The sequence below is a fragment of the Microcaecilia unicolor genome, chromosome 11 (assembly GCF_901765095.1).
Source record: "Microcaecilia unicolor chromosome 11, aMicUni1.1, whole genome shotgun sequence".
Lineage (NCBI taxonomy): Eukaryota > Metazoa > Chordata > Amphibia > Gymnophiona > Siphonopidae > Microcaecilia > Microcaecilia unicolor.
In genome coordinates this window covers 186,852,262-186,875,556 of record NC_044041.1, presented here as the reverse complement: position 1 = coordinate 186,875,556, position 23,295 = coordinate 186,852,262, and the positions used below count along the sequence as shown (strand labels likewise).

At 45.6% G+C, this 23,295-nt stretch overlaps 1 protein-coding gene across 1 annotated transcript in view; it reads right to left on the bottom strand.

The window, feature by feature from the left end:
* Positions 1–23,295, bottom strand: part of NKAIN1 (sodium/potassium transporting ATPase interacting 1) — a 266,975-nt gene that overhangs the window by 36,968 nt on the left and 206,712 nt on the right. Inside the window, exons 3-4 of the mRNA XM_030218625.1 lie at positions 18,042–18,122; positions 1,840–2,037 (exon numbers count right to left, since the gene is read on the bottom strand). Coding sequence (XP_030074485.1) covers positions 1,840–2,037; positions 18,042–18,122 — 279 coding nt within the window. The remainder of the gene's footprint in view (positions 1–1,839; positions 2,038–18,041; positions 18,123–23,295) is intronic.

Genomic DNA, 23,295 nt, shown 5'->3' with positions numbered 1-23,295 from the left:
GAAGTCAGAATGATTGAATATTTTAACACCCAACAGAAAGGACAACAAGGATCTGGGGTTCCTAGCCTATTATAAACCATAAAGCTGTATTTCTCTGTTGATCACCCCCACCCCTCACCTATCCATACCCATCCTGTTAGAATATCAATGATATGCTTTGATGTCCCCATGCTACCTCCTACCCACCCCCATCCTCCCACCCTGTCAGACTGTCATAGTAATGCTTGAATGTTTTCACTTATATACACTGTCAGCTAGCACATTTGCTTATTTCCGATCTGAGGAAGAAGGGCGACCTTCGAAAGCTAATCAAGAAATGTATTAAGTTATGTCCAATAAAAAAGGTATCATCTTATTTTCTTTTCCATGTTTTATTTTGTTTGATTTCTATTGATAACCTTAAGAGTGGACTAACACGGCTACCACACTCCATGCCAGTTCAAAGCACAGCCACTAAGGATATAACTTTTCATGCAAATTATTTTTACCCTTTAAAGGGTGTTGTACAAACCTAAAGAGATGATTCCATCCCAGTCAAGCTTTTGTGTTCAAGGTCTTCCTTTAGAAAAACCAGCTTGAAACTCCATAAGGTGTTCTTCTGACAGTGGATAACCCCCTTCCCCCTTTCTGAATTCTTTTATTATTTAGCTGATGTCTTGCTAGCAGTAGTTCAAGTTAAGTTACATTGAGGTACAGCAGGTATTTTCCTGTCCCCAGAGAACTTACAATCTAACCCCCCCCCCCCCCCGTTTACTAAGCCATGTTAGTGACTGCCGTGTGCTAATGCCGATACTTTGAATGGGCTGCATCAGTAATGTCGTACAGCAGACGCTAGCACGGTTTAGTAAACAGGAGGGTAAGTTTGTACCAGGGGCGTAGCTACGTGGGGCCACGTGGCCCTGGACCCCCTGCCGACGACCCTCTCGACCCCCCCCTCCCACCGCCAATCCGCCGTCAACCCACCATCGCCTACCTTTGCTGGTGGGGGACCCCAACCCCCGCCAGCCGAGGTCCTCTTCTTTCTTCGTTCTGTTTCTGAGTCTGACGTCCTGCAGGGGGGGGGGGTCAAAGTTGTTGTTGGTGGTGGCGGTGGCGGCGGGGGGGGGGGTGGGTGGCAATGGTGTGTGTGGGGGGCTAAAATGTGCCCCCTCACCTCGGGCTCTGGACCCCCCTCCCGCCGAAGTCTGGCTACGCCCCTGGTTTGTACATGTGGCAATGGAGGGCAAAGAGACTTTCCGAAGGTCACAAGGAGAATGAATGGGATTTGAATGCTAGTCTCTCTGGTTTTCGGCGTGCTGCTCAAACCACTAGGCCACCCCTCTACTCCACTCTCTAAAAAATGTTGTCAACTCTTTGCAATGTCAGTCTGATATTATCAATGCATAGGAACTCTAAAGGAGGGAAGAGATAGACGTTATGAATGGGCAGACTGGATGGGCCAAATGGTCTTTATCTGCTCTCATTTTCTCTGTTTCTATGGATGTCAAGCAACCACAACATTGCCAACTTAACATCCTGAGCATCAAACAGAATCATCACAATTTTGACTTTCAGATGCCATTACCAGGCAGACTACCTCTTATCCTATAGAACAGTGCTTCCCAAGTTCGGTCCTTGAGTACCCCTTGCCAGTCAACTTTTCAGGATATCCACAATGAATATGCATGAAAGAGATTTAAATATAACGGAGGCAGTGTATACAGATCAAGTTCATGCTTTATTGTGGATATCCTGAAAGCCTGACTGGCAAGAGGTACTCCAGGACCGGACTTGGGAAACACTGCCATAGAATGCACTGGGATGAGAAGAAGAGCAGGACTGAGCTTTTCCTAAACTTACAGCAAGAAATATCTGGAGAGCGCTGCTGACCACCTCAATGTACTGGTAGTCCAGCAAGCAGCCAGTCACTGTGATCACATGATGATCCTCCAGGGCCAGGTTGGAGTTTATGACTGGGGTCACCAAGCAGCCAGGCCCGTTCTCCATCCACCATGAACGGTGCAAAGAGGTGTTAAAGGTCATAACGAAGTCCCTTTCCTGTGAAGGAAGTAAAATATGAGAGAAGCATAATTAGATCCAGAGAAAATGACCTCTATAGAAACAGTTGTTAGAGAATCTTGAGAAAGAGTCATCTTTCATCTTCAAAAAGTGGTGTCTCTTAAGGGATGGTCATTTGTCTAAGATTGCCACATTTTTATTTTAAACACAGCCAACTGATATGCATCATCTTGCAAAAATTATTTGCTCAAGTTATACTTATACGGTCTGTGCCAGAGCCGGTGGTGGGAGGCGGGACTGGTGGTTGGGAGGCGTGGATAGTGCTGGGCAGACTTTTACGGTCTGTGCCCTGAAAAAGACAGGTACAAATCAAGGTAAGGTATACACAAAATGTGGCACATATGAGTTATCTTGTTGGGCAGACTGGATGGACCGTGCAGGTTTTTTTTCTGCCGTCATCTACTATGTTTCTATGTTAAGTTGGTAAATATCATTGGGGCCTTATAACACCTTCCTCACTCCTGCCGTGTTGCAAAAGATGCCCCATCCAATACTGCAACTCTTCAAATGTGATCACCCCAAGTTTAGAAAGCGGGTTGTGGGTGTATGTGGGGGAAGGGATTATGGTTCATAAAATGCACAAGCTGGATCCAATGTACAACCTAGTCCCCCCTCCCCAATTAATTATACTTTGGATAAACACTTTTCAGTCAAAGCGATACCCCAAAAGCAGGCTACTGCCAGAATTTCTTTAGGCACCGCTGACAGAGGTATTTAAGATTAAGCTGTTGTTGAGAGTAACAAACAGGTATATCCTGGTTATGTTATTTATTTATTGACTAGCCATTGAGCCCGTAAAAACGGGCTGGTATTGGGGTTTTCCTTCCCCCTCCCTCCCCGCGAGGTCGCCACCGCTACCGTCCCCCCCCCCCCCCCGGAGTTGCCGCCATCCCTCCACCTGGCCTGGCCTTCTCTCCGCTACTAAACTTACACATTCATTCGCCGGAACGCAGCACGCACATCAGCTGAGCTGCCGTCGGCCCTTCCTTCTTTGCCTGTGTCCCGCCCTCCTGTGACGTAACGTCAGCGAGGGCGGGACACAGGCAGGGAAGGAAGGCCGACGGCAGCTCAGCTGATGTGCATGCTGCGTTCCGGCGAATGGATGTGTAAGTTTAGTAGCGGAGAGAGAGGGCCCGGGCCGGGTGGGGGGGGAGGAACGGTAGCGGCGATCTCAGGCGGGCGGGCGGGGGGGAGCGGTATCAACCTCGGCGGCGCAGTTTTCCTCTCTGTCCCGCCCTCGTCATCACGTATTGACGCGGGGGTGGGACAGAGAGGAAAGTCTCTACTGCGCATTTGCGAGTGAGTCGGTCACTCGCCGTTTATATGTTTGATGCTACGTCTCTGATCTTTTGTAAATTGTCTTGAGATATTTTTTTGTAACGATGGATTAGAAATGTAATAAATCAATCAAATACAATAGACACTGGTATCCACATATTCAGTAGGAGAGTTGAACATGACTCAAATTGTCATTCAGTCCGGTTTGTCTCTAATGTAGACGCCAAAGGACAAACCAAGCCAGGTCTATTTGTGCAAAAACAAAACATGCAATTGTACAGAAAATCTAAAATCTTCTTTTTGCAACAGTTTGGTGACCCAATTTTATTTGTCCTTCGTCTGCTTATTCCTTCTCCTCTTTTTCATCTTTCTACTTTTTATTATTTTAAACTTTTGTTAAAAAATATGTATTTTTAAAATATTTTTTATGTATTCATTTCAAATTTTTTTTTTTTTTTACAAGATTAACTCTTGAACAAGAAACACAGAAAGTAGCAATGCTACAAAAGCATCATAAGGTAATTCAAGTTTTTAAAAAAAGTAACATACAATTTCTTTCTTAGACCACAAAAGAGAATAGGGGGTAGTAATACCATAATAAAAGAGAAACAAAATAACAGATTGAGGGTGCCGTAGGTGGGCCCTAGTCAATAGGCAGGATGGATCTGTCCACCTTTTTAGCATCATCTTTAGATAAGGTTCCCATCCAGGCAGCCCTTCTGGTTTCTTTTGTTAAAGAATTTGATAGGCTGTGGATTCTAAAGGCTTATTTTCATGTTATGAAGGCATTAGTTTATGACCAGAGAGTGTGTTTGTTACCAAGTGTCTAATGGGCTACCCATGCTCAAAGACGATGTTTTCTCCAGTTGAAAGCTAGGATTCTTGACTTTGGGGTAATGTTTTTTTATTTCCTTGTAAGTATATTATTTCTCATATGAGGAACATATATATATATATATATATATATATATATATATATATATATATATACCGTGTTTCCCCGAAAATAGGACCTACCCCGAAAATAAAACCTACTGGGGTTTTCCTGCAAATTTAAAATATAAGACATCCCCCCCAAAAGTAAGACCTACCAAACTTTTTTTTTAAGCAGGGCCGCCGAGAGCCACCCGAGGTCGCCAGGTCCCCCCTCCGTCGCTCCCGGAACTAACCTGAAGCTCCTTTCACCTTCGCAAGTTCGGATTCGAAGCAGCAGGGCAGACCTCTCCTTCCTTCCCTGTCCCGCCCTCGCCTGACGTTACATTACGTCAGGCGAGGGCGGGACACGGAAGGAAGGAGAGGTCTGCCCTGCTGCGCTGCAGCTTCGAATCCAAATCCGAACTTGCGAAGGTGAAAGGAGCTTCAGGTTAGTTCCGGGAGCGACGGAGGGGGGACCTGGCGACCTCGGGTGGGGGGGACCGATGTTTCCCAGAAAATAAGACATCCCCCCGAAAATAAGACCTAGCGCGTTTTGGGGAGGAAAAATAAATATAAGACATTGTCTTATTTTCGGGGAAACACGGTATATATATATATATATATATATATATATATATATATATATATATATATATATACATATGGAACCCTCTCAATTAGAGTTTTCTGGTAGTTAATACATTGGATCGGTCAACATGATGATTTTCTCAACTCTGGGGAGATAATATACATTTAAATTAAGTATTTATTTGGGGGGAAGGGGGCTTTTTTGTATTATTTTGAAGTATTTCTTTTATTAGTGTGTGCTAACACTGCCCCCCCCCCCCCCTCCATTATGTGGTTGATATCAAGGGTCCAGTTTTTCTTTGGTAGTTGATATCTTTTCGGATTGTTTGAATACAGACCCTTAGAAAATTGTTAATATGCTTTTGTTAAAATAAACTGCATAAACAGAAAAAATAAGCATTTAATTACTGAATATTCTTTTCTTACACTAAATTTGCCCTACAGACAGGGAAAACCATATTGATTTGATTCTCATCTGGTCCTTTGGATGCTTAGGTCCAAGAAAGATCCTGACTGTAAGCTGTCATTTAGATTCAATCCACTTTGCAAGCCTCCCGTCACCCCACTATCAGTCCAGCCCAGGCAGCCAGCTATCGGGATTAGTGTTCCATTTTATCTCTCTGCAGCCTGACATTTTGGATCCCATGTCTGAGAGAAGGGAGGGAGGCAGTAACTCCTGATCTGAATGCCTGCTACAGATCAAACCCTCCACCTGCCCCTCCACAGTCCAGTAAAGGGCTTAGCAGAAAGATAACACCAGGAACATGGTTCTGAGGGAGGGGTGGAGGGGAGCAGCTTTGATTCAACAATGCAGATGAAGTACTGCCACTGGTTTTAATTAGCTCTTCAAATCCAAATCCTGATGACATCAGCAGGGTTATAGATCAGATTTCTGCTTTGCATATCAATAAGGCAGTGGTAGGAAAAGCATGCAGACAAGTGTGCATGTGGGAGGGGGAGGGTAGGGGGTGAATTTCCTTCGCAGTTCAGTTTGCAGTGAGTTTTCTCGACCCATTAGGGAATTTCATTTCTGAGCAGGTGGGGTATTAACCCAGGCTCTGCTGTAAGAATAAGCAGACAGGAACTTTAACCCTTCAAATATCACACTACTCACTGGACTGCAGAAGGCATGACCTTGGTCAACTGAATCTGAGATATATAAAATCTTGCAAGTTTAAGTATAGAGAGGTTGATCAGGCAGAGGCTTCCCAGAGAAAAAGGGAGGCCCTCTCTTTACAGCCAGATGGGGTGCCCTGGCAGTTGTGGTGACAAAACGCATACAAGTGATTTGCAGTGCCTAAGAAAGCAAATGGAATGGTAGGTATTATTAGGAAAGGAATGGAAAGCAAAAATGAGAACATTATAATGCCTTTATATTGCTCCATGATGCAACCGCACCTCGAATACTGTGTGCAATTCTGGTCACTGCATCTCAAAAAGATTTAGTGGAATTAGACAACGTTCAGAGAGGGGAGACAAAAATGATAAAGAGGATGGGACGACTTGACTATGAGGAAAGGCTAAAGAGGCTGCAGCTCTTCAGCTTGGAGAAGAGATGGCTGAGTTGAGATATGATAGAGGTCTATAAAATACTGAGTTGAACGGGTAGAGGTAAATCACTTGTTTACTTTTTCCAAAATACTAGGAGAAGTGGGCACCCAATGAAGCTACTAAGTAGTAAATTTAAAACAAACTGGAGAAAATATTTATTCACTCAATGTGTAGTTAAAACTCTGGAATTGGTTGCCAGAGAATGTGGTAAAAACAGTTAGCTTAGCAGAGTTTAAAAAAGGTTTGGCTAATTTCCTAAAAGCAAAGGTCTTTAGCCATTATTAAGATGGACTTGGGAAAATCCACTGCTTATTTCAAGGTAAGCAACATAAAATCTGTTTTACTATTCTGGGATCTTGCGACATGGATTGGCTGCTGTTGGAAACAGGATACTGGGCTTGATGGACCTTCGGTCTGTCCCAGTATGGCAATGCTTATGTTCTTATGGTCAACATATAATTTGAAATGTCTAACTTAGATGCTTTTAAATCAGATGTGCTATCCATGTATTGATTTTGTGTATTTACTTGGACTTAGGTCATATCTGTTTTGATAGTAGTTCATGAAGATTTACATTCAGATTCACTAACTATTTCCCTTTCCCTGAAGAGCTAACAATCTTGATCAGGGGCCACTGACAGGCAGATGATCAAACCCCGGCGCTATTTTAGATAGCGCTCTGGAAATACCGCCCTTTGAACGCCGTAGTAGCGTGGTGTTGCGCTATGGCATGATCAGAAGTTAATGTATGCAGATATATGCAGCGGTGTAGCGGCGCTTCAGCGTAGTTAAATGAAGCTAAGTAGCTGGGACGCATGCGCACTAATCAGACGCGCTAGGCTATGAACAGCATGCATGTGCGTAGGGCTGCTTGTCGTTTTGTCCTGTCATAAAGCGGGGAATAATCGAACGGCGCCGGCCATCTGCAACGACAGTTGAGGACGTCCTTCCCTGTGACGGCAGTTGAGGACGTCCAAAATGTGGATGTTCCTGTGAGAAGGACATCCATGCCTTTGCTATGCTATGCCCAACGTGACAGTAGCTCCCACCTCCAGCACATGTCATATCTGGTTACCGCTAGGTTAGCGCAGGAGCCCTTACCGCCACCTCAATGGGTGGCGGTAAGTGCTCCCCCTCAAAATGGCTGCATGGCAAGTGCTTCAATTGCCGCATGGCCATTTCCTGAAAAAAAGAAATACCTGCCTTTTACCCACTGCGGTAAAAGGGGGCCTCGGCGCAGGTCAAAAACACATGCGGACTCTGGCACAGGTCCCCTTTTGCTGCAGCTTTGTAAAAGGGGCCCTTATTTATTTATTGGGATTTATTAACTACCATCATGAAGAGATTCACCCAAGGTGGTGTACAGCTTCACATAAAATTTACAATTTTGTTAACAGTATAAACAGTAGTAAAATGACCAAATACCATATAAGCACGAATAAAATCAATGAGGTAAACTTGAAGAAGGAAAACTGAATCCTAGCAACAGGGGTGTAGCCAGATGGCCAGTTGAGGGTAGGCCTGAGTCCAAAGTGGGTGGGCATGGAATTTGGCCCCCTTCTGGTTTCTCCACCCCTCCCTACCCACAAACCCCAAATATTAAATACTTGAGCTGGCGGGAATCCCCAAACCCTGCCAGCTGAAGATTTCCTCCTCCTCGAGCAGCCGGCAGAACTTGCCTCAAACTGATGCTGCTGCTGGCAAGTCTCAGCCTCAGCTCAAGGCAAGAGCTGCTGGCTGACATTTGGAAGAGCGCTGGCTTCCCAAGGAAAGAAAATCTTCAGCTGGCAAGGTTTGGAGATCCCAACCAGCCACAGCAAGAGTGTCACAATTTTGGGTGGGCCTGAGTCCAAAGTGGGTGGGCCCTGGTCCACCTGTGGCTATGCCACTGCCTAGCAATAGGACTAAGATGATACATTATCAGAAATATAAACATTTAGCTGCACAGTAGAACAATCATAAAACAGAAATATGAAAAACATCAGCAGAATATGAAAGATACCATAAGAAGGAATGTAGAAGAACATTCATGTAACATAGGGACACATTAGAACATTCAAATAGAGATGATACATACAATATAATGAAACATCTTAATGAGTAGACAAAGGGAACAAGAGCAGTTGAGATATATAGATGGGACAAAATGAAAGCAAATTATATGTATATATAGGAGTGGAGGAGTAGCCTGATGGTTAGCACAGTAGGCTAAGAACTGGGCAAACTGGATTTCATTTTCACTGTGGCTCTTTGTGACCCTGGGCAAGTCACTTAACCCTCCGTTGCCCCAGGTACATAAGAACATAAGCGTTGCCAAACTGGGACAGATCAGAGGTCCATCAAGCCCAGCATCCTGTTTCCAACAGTGGCCAATCCAGGTCACAAGTACCTGGCAGGAAAACAAAGAATAGCAACATTCCATGTAGAACCCCAAGAGTAGCAAGATTCTAGAATTCTAAAGAATAACAAGATTCCATGCAGAATTTCAAAGTGTAACAACATTCCATGTAGAACCCCAAAGAGTAGCAAGATTCCATTCAGAATCCCAAGTACATAAGTATTGCCATACTGGGACAGACCAAAGGTCCATCAAGCCCAGCATCCTGTTTCCAACAGTGGCCAATCCAGGTCACAAATACCCTGGCAAGATCCCGAAAAAGTTCAATTCATTTTATGCTGCTTATCCTGGTAGAAATATTCCTCAAGTCCATCTTAATAATGGCTTATGAACTTTTCTTTTGGGAAGTTATCCAAACCTTTTTTTAAACCCTGCTAAGCTAACAGATTTTACCACATTTTCTGGCAATGAATTCCACATTCTGAGTCTACTAGACACAGAGAAAGTACCTGTATATAATATATAAACTGTTTTGGATGTACCATAGAAAGGCAGTAAATCAAAAACCTAATAAGCATACACATGTACAGCTGAATAAGCAGACTGAATGGATCATACGGGTCTTTATCTGTCATCATCTATTATGTTACTATGAGGAACCAGACTTAGTTACAGAATGTGCAGCAAGCTAGTCCAGATGTGGAGTGAGTGGATATTCAGTCATCACAGACTTGGGAAAAGAGCCAGGTTTTCACCTGCTTCCTGAATCAGAGGTAGTCTTGAGGTCAGCATAGGCCCACTGGGAGGGAGGGAGGAGAGGAATGCACTTCCAGAAACTGTACATCAGGAAACAGGTGAAAGCCTGCTCCTCTTCTATCTAGAAGTAACTAACTAGATAGTCGTCACACAGCAGCCAGGTTCATCTATGGAAAAACACGTTTTGAAAGCGCAAAACCTCTTCGCGAAAAACTGTACTGGCTACCAATCCAAGAATGTCTCGCCTTCAAGATTTGTACTTTCATTCACAAAATAATCCATGGTCTTGCACCGAGCTACATGACTGGACTAATCGACCTACCAGTGAGAAACACATTTAAATCAGCAAGAACGTACCTAACCTTCACTTCCCAAGATGCAAGGGACTGAAGTATAAATCAACATATGCGTCCAGTTTCTCCTACATATGCACACAGCTCTGGAACACATTACCAAAAGATCTGAAAACTACAAGGAACCACCTACATTTTTGAAAAAACCTAAAGACTCACCTTTTCAGAAAGGCATACCCTACATAACCAACATAAACACCGAACAATGTAACACAACAATTAAACTAAATAACGGACAATACTCAATCCCTCGCCAAACGATCTCACCCTTGCAACCCACTCGGAACGAACTGCACCAAATCTATAAATTGTACAATCCACTTTGTATTTTTTCACACCGGAGTCTGTAACCACCTTTCCGGAACTATGTAAGCTACACTGAGCCTACAAATAGGTGGGAAAATGTGGGATACACATGTAACAATTCAATCAATCAATCAATCAATCAATCAATACATAAAATACAAAGACTGCCTTCAGTTGCACTCACTCCAGCAGGATTTGTTACAACACATTCACATGTGCAACTGTTTCCATACGCTAGTCATATTTATCAAACTCCTGCTACTCTTCATTATCTATCTAGCTTATTTTCGAAAGTGATGGGCGCCCATATTTCGACTCAAATCGGGAGATGGGCGTCCATCTCTTAAAGGCGCCCAAATCGGTATAATCGGAAGCCGATTTTGGGCGCCTTCAACTGCACTCCATCGCGGAAACGGCCAAAGTTGACGGGGGCGTATCAGAGGCGTGGTGAAGGCGGGACGGGGCGTAGTTATCGGCCGAGGAGAGATGGGCGCCTTTGGCCGATAATCGAAAAGAAATGGGCGCCAGTAGCGTGAATTTAGGGCACTTTTTTTGGACCCTTTTTTTTCATGAACAAGTCCCAAAAAAGTGCCCTAAATGACCAGATGACCACCGGAGGGAATCGGGGATGACCTCCCCTGACTCCCCCAGTGGTCACTAACCCCACCTCCCACCACAAAAAAAGAACTTTCAAAACTTTTTTTTCCAGCCTGTATGCCAGCCTCAAATGTCATACCCAGCTCCATCACAGCAGTATGCAGGTCCCTGGAGCAGTTGTTAGTGGGTGCAGTGCACTTCAGGCAGGTGGACCCAGGCCCACCCCCCCCTACCTGTTACACTTGTGGTGCTTAATGCTGAGCCCTCCAAAAAACCCCAAACCTACTGTACCCACATGTAGGTGCCCCCCTTCACCCCTTAGGGCTATGGTAATGGTGTAGACTTCTGGGCAGTGGGTGTTGGGGGGGATTTGGGGGGCTCAGCACACAAGGGAAGGGTGCTATGCACCTGGGAGCTCTTTTAATGTTCTTTTGTAATGTGTAAAAGTGCCCCCTAGGGTGCCCAGTTGGTGTCCTGGCATTTGAGGGGAGCCAGTGCACTACGAATCCTGGCCCCTCCCACGACCCAATGCCTTGGATTTGTTCGTTTTTGAGATGGGCGCCTTCGGTTTCCATTATCGCTAAAAACTGATAGCGCCCAGCTCAAAAACGCCCAAATCCTAGGCATTTGCCCCACACAACCTGTATTATCGAAAAAAAGATGGGCGCCCATCTTTTTCTGAAAATGCGGTTTATCCCACCCTTTTGTATGGCCGCCCACGGAGATGGGCGTTCGCGTTCGATTATGCCCCTCTATGTGTTCCAGCTTCATTTACCCTCTGTGCTGTCTATTAAGATGTTTTAATGTGTATTGTGTTGACATTGGAAGTAACATACGATGCTGTAGTATGTATTATTGTTATTTGAAAATTTTTTTTACTGCTGTAATTGTTTATTGCCTATGTCCAGATTATTCTTGCTGTACATCGCCTTGGGTGAATTTCTTCAAAAAGGTAGTAAATAAATCCTAATAAATAAATGAATAAATAAATAAACAAGACCAGAAGAACTGAATAATAGATGCAGGATACTAAAGCCCAGCTGTGGTGGTGAGAATTTGTCAAGCTTGGCTATAATGTTGTAACGTGAAATGCCAGATGATTGACCTGTCCAGTATCCTGTGATTCACGGGCAGGTTGAATTTCCCAGTTAATCAGTCTCATTAATCTTGTGATTCTGCACTTCAGATGTTAATTCTTCTTTACGCTCCGCCATGCAACTGTCTTCCCATCACATCCCCATGCTCCTTCCCATTCCCTACATCCCATCCCCCTTCAAGCACTGATAGATTCCAGGAACTGCAGTGAAAGCTGGCAGTACCATGCATCTCTGTCTGGCTGGATACATGAAGCTCGTGTTCCAGTAGCTAGTTCTACTGTTTATCCAGAAATGCACACCTTCCTTCACGTTTAAAGGACAGTGTCATCTGTCACATGCGTGCCGGGATGCTGAGCGGAAGAGCACAGGGTCCCTCCCCAGTTAAAGTCTTCCTTCAGTGACACACAGCTCTGCTCAGTTCACGGGTTAATAAACTCTTATTTGACAAGCTCTGGGGCTCAGGAACAGGGGATCCAAATTTGGATACCCCCATTTGTCAGGGCTAGCTGGGTCTCAGCGTGCTGTCCAAGTGCTACGCATAAGCCTTGGCGTGGTGAGAGAGGGAAGATGGCTTCCAGCCTATGCCCTCTTAGGGGTAGCATTGAGGTAGGGTCTGGGGAAAACCTCACATTTTTTTGTTTATTCAGTACTGTCCTGTGAAGGAACGGTGTGCGCGCATTGTGGAGCGCAATACGTCGTACTGTATGCCCCTGATGCAGCCTGTACTCTTGGTGAAACACGGCCATGTCAGGCATCTGAGTGTGAACCCTGGGAACATCAATACGATTTATTAAAGACTGCTTTTTCTTCATCAAGCTTATGCTTCTTGTCTTTTTTTTCCATGGGAAAAACCTCTTCCAGGCAAACACAGCGAAGGAGACACAAAGGACGACGTGGAAAAACAGTCAATGGACTCAAAGAGTTCACAGCAGGAGTTGTATTCAAAAATACATGCAATGGACTCGACACAAATCAAGTTTCGGCCACGAAGGCTTGCCTCAGGACTCGTCACCGTATAGTATAGAAGTCGAACTCCTCTCGTTCTATGGCACCTGAAAAAAATTGTGACCTAGAACGAGAGAAGTTCGACTTGTATACTATACAGTGACTCCTGAGGCAGGCCTTCGCCGGTTCTCTGCCCCTGTACTTCCTGCTCCAGGTAGGGAACTGGCAGAGCCAACATCACTCCCAGGAGATGATGTGCCTGGGGGTGGAGGTGATGTTCCCTGGGGGGGGGGGGGGGGGGAGTAATGCACTGGGGTTGGTGCTCAGCAGCAATCCGTTCCAGGTGGCTACCGACCTAGGAACACTACTGATGAACACCGTAAACTACTTAGGTCTAAGTGGTATGGAAGTGCTTAAATGAATGAATGAAATTAAATAGCACATGATTAATGCAAATTACCACTAAATACGTTAACGTGGTTTGCAGTAAGCCATTTTCCCATATTAAGCGTGCATTAGCAATTAACATGATTTGGTAACGAGGCCCTTTAACAAAGCTTTGGTAAGCACTCACACATGCAAAAAATAGCTTACCACAGGGTGTGCTAAGGTGTCCCATGGTAATCTGAGGATGTCCACAACGCTACCCATGTACTAGCAAATAAAAATGATTTTTTAGCATTTGGACATGTTTGGGGAGCGGAGAGTTTGCTTGTTCTGTGCTAATTGGTTAGCGCATGAGCATTGCTGTGTGCTAACTGATGAGCGCAGGTTTAACGCCTATCCCTACCACCTACACAATAGCTGGCAGTAGGAACTCATGCGCTAATTGTCACAAATTAATGGAAAAATTAGTTCATGGCCATTAATATGAAACTTAGGGAAATCGGCAGTAAGAATGGCCTTGGCGTGCAGAAATGACCCATGTAAGGATGTGCTAAGGCCACTTTTCCGCTGTTTGGTTAAAGGGCCCCTTAATTAGTAGACAAAAATGAAGAGGAACTGTAGAAGAAGAGGGGGGGTGAGTGAACCAGGGACGGGAATAACAGAAGAAAATAGGTTGGATTAGGCAGCAAAGTGACTGTTAAGAGAGTTGCACGGGGACAGAAATCCAACCCGTCCCCACCCGACCTCACTGGAATCCGTCTCTATTCATCCCCGCGGGGAATCTAACCCATCCCCGCAAGAATTTAACCTGCCTTCACCCAGTCCCACAAGAATTTAATGGTACATAAAAAAAAATTCCCGTCGGCTCTCTCAGTCTCTGGGTTTGAGCCGCAGCACTGCAGGCAAGGAAGGAACGGAAGTTGGAAGTTGGAGCACTCTGGTTCGCACATGTAAGACTTCTCTGACTCACTGGCACTGTGTGCTAAGAGATCGCCACATGCACGCGCCAGTAGGTCAGGTGACATCTGATGCTCGTGCCTATGTCAGAGCTGAGGTCTACGCATCAGCCCGGAAGCAGAGAGGATTATAGTAAGATAGTAAATGACAGCAGATAAAAAACGAATCGGTCCATCCAGTCTGCCCAATAGTCACAATCATTACCAATTCATGATTAATTTTGTGTCCAATGTTCCCATCAATCTGTTCCCATATGGCTTATTATGGGAACATTGGACACTAAAGGGTTAAAATCAACAATGAATGCGATATTATATACTTGATTATGGTCTTTCTGCGGGGTTTCTGGGACATAGACCATAGAAGTCCACCTGGCCCTGTCCTTATGTTCCAACTGCTGGAGTTGCTCTCAAAGCCTACTCCAGCCTATTCATCTTCTCATTTGCGGGACACAGACCGTAAAAGTCTGTCCAGCTCTGTCCTCATGTTCCAGTGACTAAAGTTGCTGTCTAAACCTTCTCCAGCCCATCCTAAACCAGATTGCCATATATGAGACACAGACCGTACAGGTCTCCTGGTATCGGCCCTAGTTCATCACACCACAGTCACCATCTAAGTGTCACTCGACACATCCACACACATGCAGCCATTTAAGTTTAGGTTTTTTATAACATCCATTTTCTAACTGGAGATCCTCTGTGCTCAGCCCACTCCTTTTTGAACTTCATCACTATTTGTATCTCTACCACCTCCTTAATGGAGACTTTCCACATCTGTGCTGTTAAAGCAACGAGGAGGAGGAGGAGAAAGCACTCAATGAACTTGGTACTCGGTAGGTGAGAGGCTAGCACAAATGCAGCATACACTTATAATGCCGTTGTATCGCTCCATGGTGCGACCGCACCTTGAGTATTGTGTTCAATTCTGGTCGCCGCATCTCAAGAAAGATATAGTAGAATTGGAAAAGGTGCAGCGAAGGCGACTAAAATGATAGCGGGGATGGGACGACTTCCTATGAAGAAAGACTAAGGAGACTAGGGCTTTTCAGCTTGGAGAAGAGAGGGCTGAGGGGAGACATGATAGAGGTATATAAATAATGAGTGGAGTGGAACAGGTGGATGTGAAGCGTCTGTTCACGCTTTCCAAAAATACTAGGACTAGGGGGCATGCGATTAAACTACAGTGTAGTAAATTTAAAACAAATCGGAGAAAATTTTTCTTCACCCAACGTGTAATTAAACTCTGGAATTCGTTGCTGGAGAACGTGGTGAAGGCGGTTAGCTTAGCAGAGTTTAAAAAGGGGTTGGACGGTTTCCTAAAGGACAAGTCCATAAACCGCTACTAAACGGACTTGGAAAATCCAAAATCCCAGGAATAACATGTATAGAATGTTTGTACGTTTGGGAAGCTTGCCAGGTGCCCTTGGCCTGGATTGGCCGCTGTCGTGGACAAGATGCTGGGCTCGATGGACCCTTGGTCTTTTCCCAGTATGGCATTACTTATGTACTTATGTACTTCCACTAGAACCCCACAGGAACTGCTTCTGTCCCCACGGAACCCCACAGGAACTGCTTCAGTCCCCACGGATCCCCACAGGAACTGCTTCCGTCCCCACGGAACCCCACAGGAACTGCTTCTGTCCCCACGGAACCCCACAGGAACTGCTTCCGTCCCCACGGGATCCCTGCAGAACTGCTTCCGTCCCTATGGGAATCCTGCGGGTTCCGCGGGATTCCCGCGAACCCCGTGCAGGTCTCTAGTGACTGTTCTCTTCACCCTTCCCTTCCCCCCTCCCCCCTACAGACTACCTGACATGGAGGGGCTGGGACAGAATACTTCTAGTGCGCTTGAGTCTCAAAAACAGTGGCAAAATTTATGTCCTACTCACTTTACTTCAAGCGTCCCTCATTCTAATGATAATATTTTAGATTTGTATAAACCCCCCCAAAATACTTAATAAACGTACTATTTCTGAGATATAGATAGAGGCATCTCCGGGATGGCAAATTCATGTTTTGATGCTTGCTCTCTATGACAGCTTCCAAAAGCAGAGGGGAGACGGAAGAACATTAACGCACTTAATAACCAAGTGCAAGGCAAACACAGGAAAGCTGCAAAGCTCCAGAAGGTGTCAGCTGCCTAACACTCAGAAGAACACAACAGTTTCTGCAGCAGACAAACTCCGAGGGTTCCCTAAACAAGAGCTTTCTGGAGTTTAATAACACAGATGTTTGCCAGGCACTTAGTGCTTGTCGACTTTATGCTGCATTCACTCTTGGTGTGACCTAAACACAAAGCCAGGATTAGAAGTGAGGCACTGGGGGAGATTGCAGGGGGGGGGAGGGCTTTTTACTAAGCCGCGTAGGTGCCTACATCAGAGGCGTAGCTACGTGGGGCCAAGGGGGCATGGGGCCCCACAGATTACGTCCTGGCCCCCTCTACATTTGACCCCCCCCCGCCACCGCATCAAGTACCTTGTTTGCTGGCGGGGGTCCCCAAACCCCACCAGCTGAAGAGTCTTCTTCAGCGCCGGTCAACTCCGGCGCCTTAGTTGCGTGGTCATCTGTTTCTGACGCCTTACGTCCTGCACCGTGCATGTAGCCCCTGACTACATGGAAGATTTGATAGATCTGTCATCCAGAAATGCTTCCTCGACCGCTCGATCTTATCTCAACCTTCGCTTTCCTAGCTATAAATCTGTTCGATATAAAATGCTCCTTTCCTCATCCTTCACCCATGTCAGCCCAAAGACTTGGAACAGTCTACCTAGGTCCTTAAAGGAGATTGACGACCATCAAATTTTCAAGAGATCCTTAAAAACATTTCTGTATGAGAAGGCATATCCCAACTATATCTCTCAGCCCACACCTGCTTCCTCTTGACTGTACCTGTTTCAAACAGTTAATACCCTTATTGATATGTAATTTTTGAAAGCCGCATTGTGTCCGCTTTTGTGGGAAAATGTCGGGGTATAAGTGTACTAAAAATAAATAAATAAAAACGCTTAGGGCCCTAATGTGCTCTAGCGTTTTTAGTGCACACTAAAAATTAGCGAGTGCTAATGTTAGAGACATCCAGAGGAATATCGGGTGTCTCTAGTGTTAGCGTGCGCTAATTTTTAGCACGTACCAAAAATGCTAGCGTGCGTACAGCGCAGCTTAGTAAACAGGGCCTTTAGATTGTGAGCCCTCCTGGGACAGGGACATTCCCAGCGTACCTGAATGCAACTCACCTTGAGCTACTACTGAAAAGATGCGAGCAAAATCCAAATAAATAAATAAATAAAATGTCAGTCAAGATTACTTTAATTATTTAGACAGAACAAACTTCTGAAAGAGGCAAGTTTTAAGATTCCTCCTAAAACAAAGGAGTCAGATTGAGTAAAGCATATTGAAAATTCTTGCCAAAATTTGGGGGCTTGATATTCCAACAGTAATTCATGGGTTTTCAATCTTTTACCACCTTTAGCAGAAGGAAAGCTAAAAGGAGAATTATCAATGGCTCTTCGAGACCTGGACAAAGATGTGGACTGAAAATTATCCAATATGTAATTCAGAACAGCTCCTGCAGGTCATCCAAATCTCATGGTGTGGGTAAAGTTTTCCATCCACACAGTGAATAACAACATTTTCAATGAATGTCTTAATAATTTTTGTCTGAGATTTCAATGTAGGACCAATTTTGAGCCACAAGAACTCAACACATCCCCCAAGGTTTGATGAAGAGGGGCAATCAGGAGAAGTCACAGAACATTGCATAATGCATGGCCTTGACTTCTCAGCTCTCATATGCCACCACTGTGCAGCAGCTGGAGACATGGCAGTTAATGGGCTCAGCCTGAGGGCACCATGAAACGCCAGCTGATGGATAGTTCCCAAGAAGCCCCATACTCGCTGCCATTACACAGCTCATTACCTGAGACAGGTGTCCAACTTCCAGGTAAAAGCAGATGATGAATGCATTCCAGCCAACCCAGAGCATCAACCACATGGCGTACTGCAGGAGAAACACAGAATGAGAACCATGGAGACAACAAACTGGACAGGCTGCATGAGTCAACTAGTCCTCTTGTTTTCAGCATTATAAACAAAACCAAAACTGGAAGACAAGAGAGGGTCATGAGCAGTTTGTGATACCTTCTAGAGAAGGGACCAATGTGGTTTCAAAGGTTCATGTACATCGTCTTTGGGTGATTCTAATGTTGGGCAGTTTTCATTTTCTTTTCTCAGCACATAGAGAGATACGGTGTTAGGGAATAATACCATGTCTTAAGAAACCATCAAGTCCTGGCTTTGTTCTAGTGTGAGCATGGTTTTAAGAGGGGGGGGGGGGCATATAATCAAGATCTAGGAAGGTATCAGCATGTGTCTCATGGCACTGACTCAACTAGCAGCTCTGTGTGCAACATCTGTGCTCCTTAACAGTCCTGCTAGACATTACTAGTTTATATCAGAGATAAAGAGCCACCTACTCCTCAGTAAAAACTGCTCAAGTCTCCCATATTTCATTACTATAAAGACTCATTTAGCGGGACTCCTCCAAAGCAGTGGAAATGCCTGTCATCAGTGTATTCCTCCCACCTGGAACAGTTCAGTGTTTCCGCCCTCCAGCCAAAAAACTGAAAAAGATTTCTCTCTTGTCATCCTTTAAGTGGAAGACATTTGCTGGCCGATATTCAAAACTATTTAACTGGCCAGAAATGGCTTCTGGTGGTTAAATAGCATTTTGCCACCTAACCGAGGATATTCAGCGGGAGATAACCCGGGGGGGGGGGGGGGGGGGAATCCTCTCCCAGATCAGCAGTAGCTCTTTTAGAAACTGAGGAGTCCTTTTACTAAGGTGCACCAAAAAATGGCCAGGCGTGTATACTGGACGCGCAAAGGTCCATTTTTCAGTGCATCTGCATAAAAGGCCTTTTTTGGGGCCAAAAATGGACGTGCGGCAAAATAAAAATTGGCACGCGTCTATTTTGGGCCTGAGACTTTACCACCACCCACTGACTTAGCAGTAAGGTTTCACAGGTCAACTGGGCAGTAATCGTCAACGCGCTCACGCTGCCAATTACCGCCCGGTTAGCACCACATGGTAGAAAAGAAAAAAATATTTTCTGCTGCTTGAATTATCACCCGGGACACGCAGTAGCCGGGCTGTAGTTCTAATTTGACATGCGTTGTACGCGCATAGGCGCCTACGCCCCTGAAGGTTCTTTTCCTATTTTGTGTCCGTGGGCAAAGAAACTTTAGCAAATCAGCTGTACAAAATGTAAAATCATGAAAACTCCCAAACTTTCAGCACCAGTAGGCTCAAGCTTAGATGAAAGCTGAATCACAGTGTGGAAGTGGAAGACACACCGTTGATTTGCAAAAGAATAAATGTTCAGGGGCATAAAATCCCCTGTGCCAGGGCACAATTGCTAGGCACACTTGTTTTTTTTTTTTTAATTAGATTTTAATTATACAACAAATTCAAAAGGTAACACAACAGAATAAAATACACAATACACAATAAAACTGAGTTCAAATCATAATGTTAGTTTGCAGTTGAAAGAAAAAGGTCTAAAGATTTCCATTTTTGAAGACCAGTTTTACACACACTTGCGAACTGGCACCTGGAATTTGTCAAGCCCTGGTTTAAGGGTTACACCTAGTAGTTAGATTCATGGCCTATGATTGCACTGTCCCAGAAGGAGCCCTGATTCATGGCCCTTGCCGAGAACTCACTGCAATGGCCAAACTAGTGTACTGAGTGGGGGAAAGATCGAAAATCCTGTTATAGCTGTGAAGCAGTGGCGTTCCTAGGGGGGGGGCGGTGGTGTGGTCCGCCCCGGGTGCACACCGTGGGGGGGGGGGGGGTGCCACGCGCTTGTCGGCGCTGCTCGTTCCATGCTCCCTCTGCCCCGGAACAGGTTACTTCCTGTTCCGGGGCAGAAGCAGCATGGAACGAGCGAAGCCGACAGGCGCGCGGCACCCCCCCAGCAGGTAAAAATGCACCCGGGGGGTGTTGTTTCACCGGGGGGAGGTGTCGTTTCGCCGGGGGGGGGGGGGGGAGGGCGCTGCATCGGCGATCCGCCCCGGGTGTCAGCCACCCTAGGAACACCACTGCTGTGAAGGCTCATGGTACAGATCCTAATCTTAATTCTGACTAAACAGGAGGTATAAAGGAGCAAGAGGAAACTGACAAGCCTAAAAAAAAATGGTTGCACAAAACCCTTAATATTATCTACACCCAGCGCTCAAATATAAAGTTGGCTAGACAAACTGATTTCACCTTAATGGGATCATACTTTATAAATGCTCCCATTTCATTAGGTTTACAGTACTGCACTTTGTAGACACTGGAAGTCGGCCAAACCCAGGCCCTGTGGAACAGTTAGGCTTACACTGAGAAAACCACATTTCACAGGCTAAGCAGCTTACAGATTGAATGCTTCAACTGTGAACCTTTTATTTCCTGGAGGCTTTGACCATTTAGCACAGGCGGAGAGAAGCATCTGTGTTCCACATGTGGCCCTCTCCTACCACCCAACTATGAGGGGGCTCCTGGGGTCTCCACAGCACCAGTATCTTTCCTGCTCCAGCGGTCCTGCAAACAGGTCAAGAGGCATGACCTGACCACCACCAGAGGTAAGGTACCAAGAGCCAGTCAGGGTAGCTGCAGCAGCTCAAGGCAGAAGAGCCTAGGTTGCCACCCAAGTAATAGAGCAGCAGAGGTAGCCTAGTGGTTAGTGCAGCAGACTTTGAGCCTGGGGAAGTGGGTTCAATTCCCACTGCAGCTCCCTGTGACTCTGGGCAAGTCCCTTAACCCTCCGTTGCCCCAGGTAAACACTTTGAATGTAGTTGCAAAAACCACAGAAAGGTGGTATATCAAGTCCCATTTCCCTTTCCTTATTGAGATTCTACATGGAATGTTGCTACTATTAGAGATTCTAGATGGAATGTTGCTAGTGGAGGAGTAGCCTAGTGGTTAGTGCAGTGGAACATGGAATGTTGCTGCTATTGAGATTCTACATGGAATTGTTGCTACTATTAGAGATTCTACATGGAATCTTGCTAGTGGAGGAGTAGCCTAGTGGTTAGTGCAGTGGACTCTGATCTTGGGGAAACTGGGTTCAATTCCCACTGCAGCTCCTTGTGACTCTGGGCAAGTCACTTAACCCTCCATTGCCCCAGGTACAAATACGTGTACGTGCAGGACGTCAGAAACAGAAGGAAGCTTTTTGCGGGAAGAAGAGGACCTCGGCTGGCGGGGGTTGGGGTCCCCCGCCAGCAAAGGCAGGTGACGGTGGGAGAGGGGTGTCGAGGGCGTCATCGCAGGGGGGTCCAGGGCCTAATCTACGGGGGCCCAGGCCCCCCTGGCCCCACGTAGCTACACCACTGGCATAGATTGCAGTTACTTGTGTAACTGTACTTAGTGGTACTCTATAACCTTAGCACATAATTTTTTTGGTGTGCAACTAGTAGGTGGTTGCAGATGTAGGAGAGGCATGGATGGGTCATGGGCAGGGTCGGCCCAAGACAATCTGCCGCCTGAGGCGAGTAATGAGCTGCTGCCGTCCGCCACCCCGCCATGGTATGACACCTCCCTCCTTCTTTCCTCAACCCCCTTCCCCGAATTTACCTTTTATTTTCTTGTTTTTCAAAAGAAGGTGTCAGTGTAACATGTAACTGAGGACCTACATTAGTGTTCTGTAGTGGCAATTACACGTATAATTGTCATTATACAAGTCTCACTTGGGGGGGGGGGGGGGGAATTCTGTTATAATGCCGTTGTATCGCTCCATGGTGTGACCGCACCTTGAGTATTGTGTTCAGTTCTGGTCGCCGCATCTCAAGAAAGATATAGTAGAATTGGAAAAGGTGCAGCGAAGGGCGACTAAAATGATAGCGGGGATGGGACGACTTCTTTATGAAGAAAGACTAAGGAGGGTTAGGGCTTTTCAGCTTGGAGAAGAGACGGCTGAGGGGATACATGATAGAGGTATATAAAATAATGAGTGGAGTGGAACAGGTGGAGGTGAAGCGTCTGTTCACGCTTTCCAAAAATACTAGGACTAGGGGGCATGCGATAAAACTACAGTGTAGTAAATTTAAAACAAATTGGAGAAAATGTTTCTTCACCCAACGCGTAATTAAACTCTGGAATTCATTGCCAGGGGAACGTGGTGAAGACGGTTAGCTTGACAGAGTTTAAAAAGGGGTTAGACGGTTTCCTAAAGGACAAGTCCATAAACCACTACAAAATGGACTTGGGAAAAATCCACAATTCCAGGAATAACATGTATAGAATGTTTGTACGTTTGGGAAGCTTGCCAGGTGCCCTTGGCCTGGATTGGCCGCTGTTGTGGAGAGGATGCTGGGCTCGATGGACCCTTGGTCTTTTCCCAATATGGCATTACTTATGTACTTATGTACTTATAACGTAGCTATGCCACTGCTGTGCCCTGAGATTGGCCAAGGACAATCAACTCAGTTATACATATAAAGTATCACATACCCTGTAAATGAGTTTAGCTTGTTGGCAGACTGGATGGACCGTACAGGTCTTTGTCTGCCGTCATTTACTATGTTACTATGGTTTGTGAGAGATTGTATAAAGACACCCAGGCTCCTCTATGTCTTCATAAAATAGCCCAAAATAGGTGCCTACCTGGGCCTTCCTACTAGGCAGTCTGTTATATATGTGATTCCCATACGCTGCCCTGCCACCAGTCCCGGCCTCTTCTCTAATGTGGCCTGCCTCCGAAGAAACAGGAAGTTACATCAGAGAGGCAGGCTGCAGTAGAGAGAAGGGGCGGGACCAGTGGCAGGGCAGCCTATGGGAATCACTGCTGCCGCCTTTTTTAAAAAACAAGATAATAAAATGTAAACTCGGGGAAGGGGGTTGGGGAAGGAAGGGCAGGGGTTTGATGCCATCTCAGAAGAGTGTCACCTGAGGCTCCCGCCCCAGTTGGCTTAATGGTAGGGCCACCACTGGTCAGGCTAAGGTTACATAAAGCATGTAACTGAGGACCTACATTAGTGTTCTGTAGTTGCAATTACACGTATAATTGTCATTATACAATTCTCACTTGGGGGGGGGGGGAATTCTGTAAATAGTGCTCACAAATGAAAAAATAAAATAGTGTCTACTACCATGGGTGGCCCAAGACTGTCTGCCGCCTAAGGCAAGG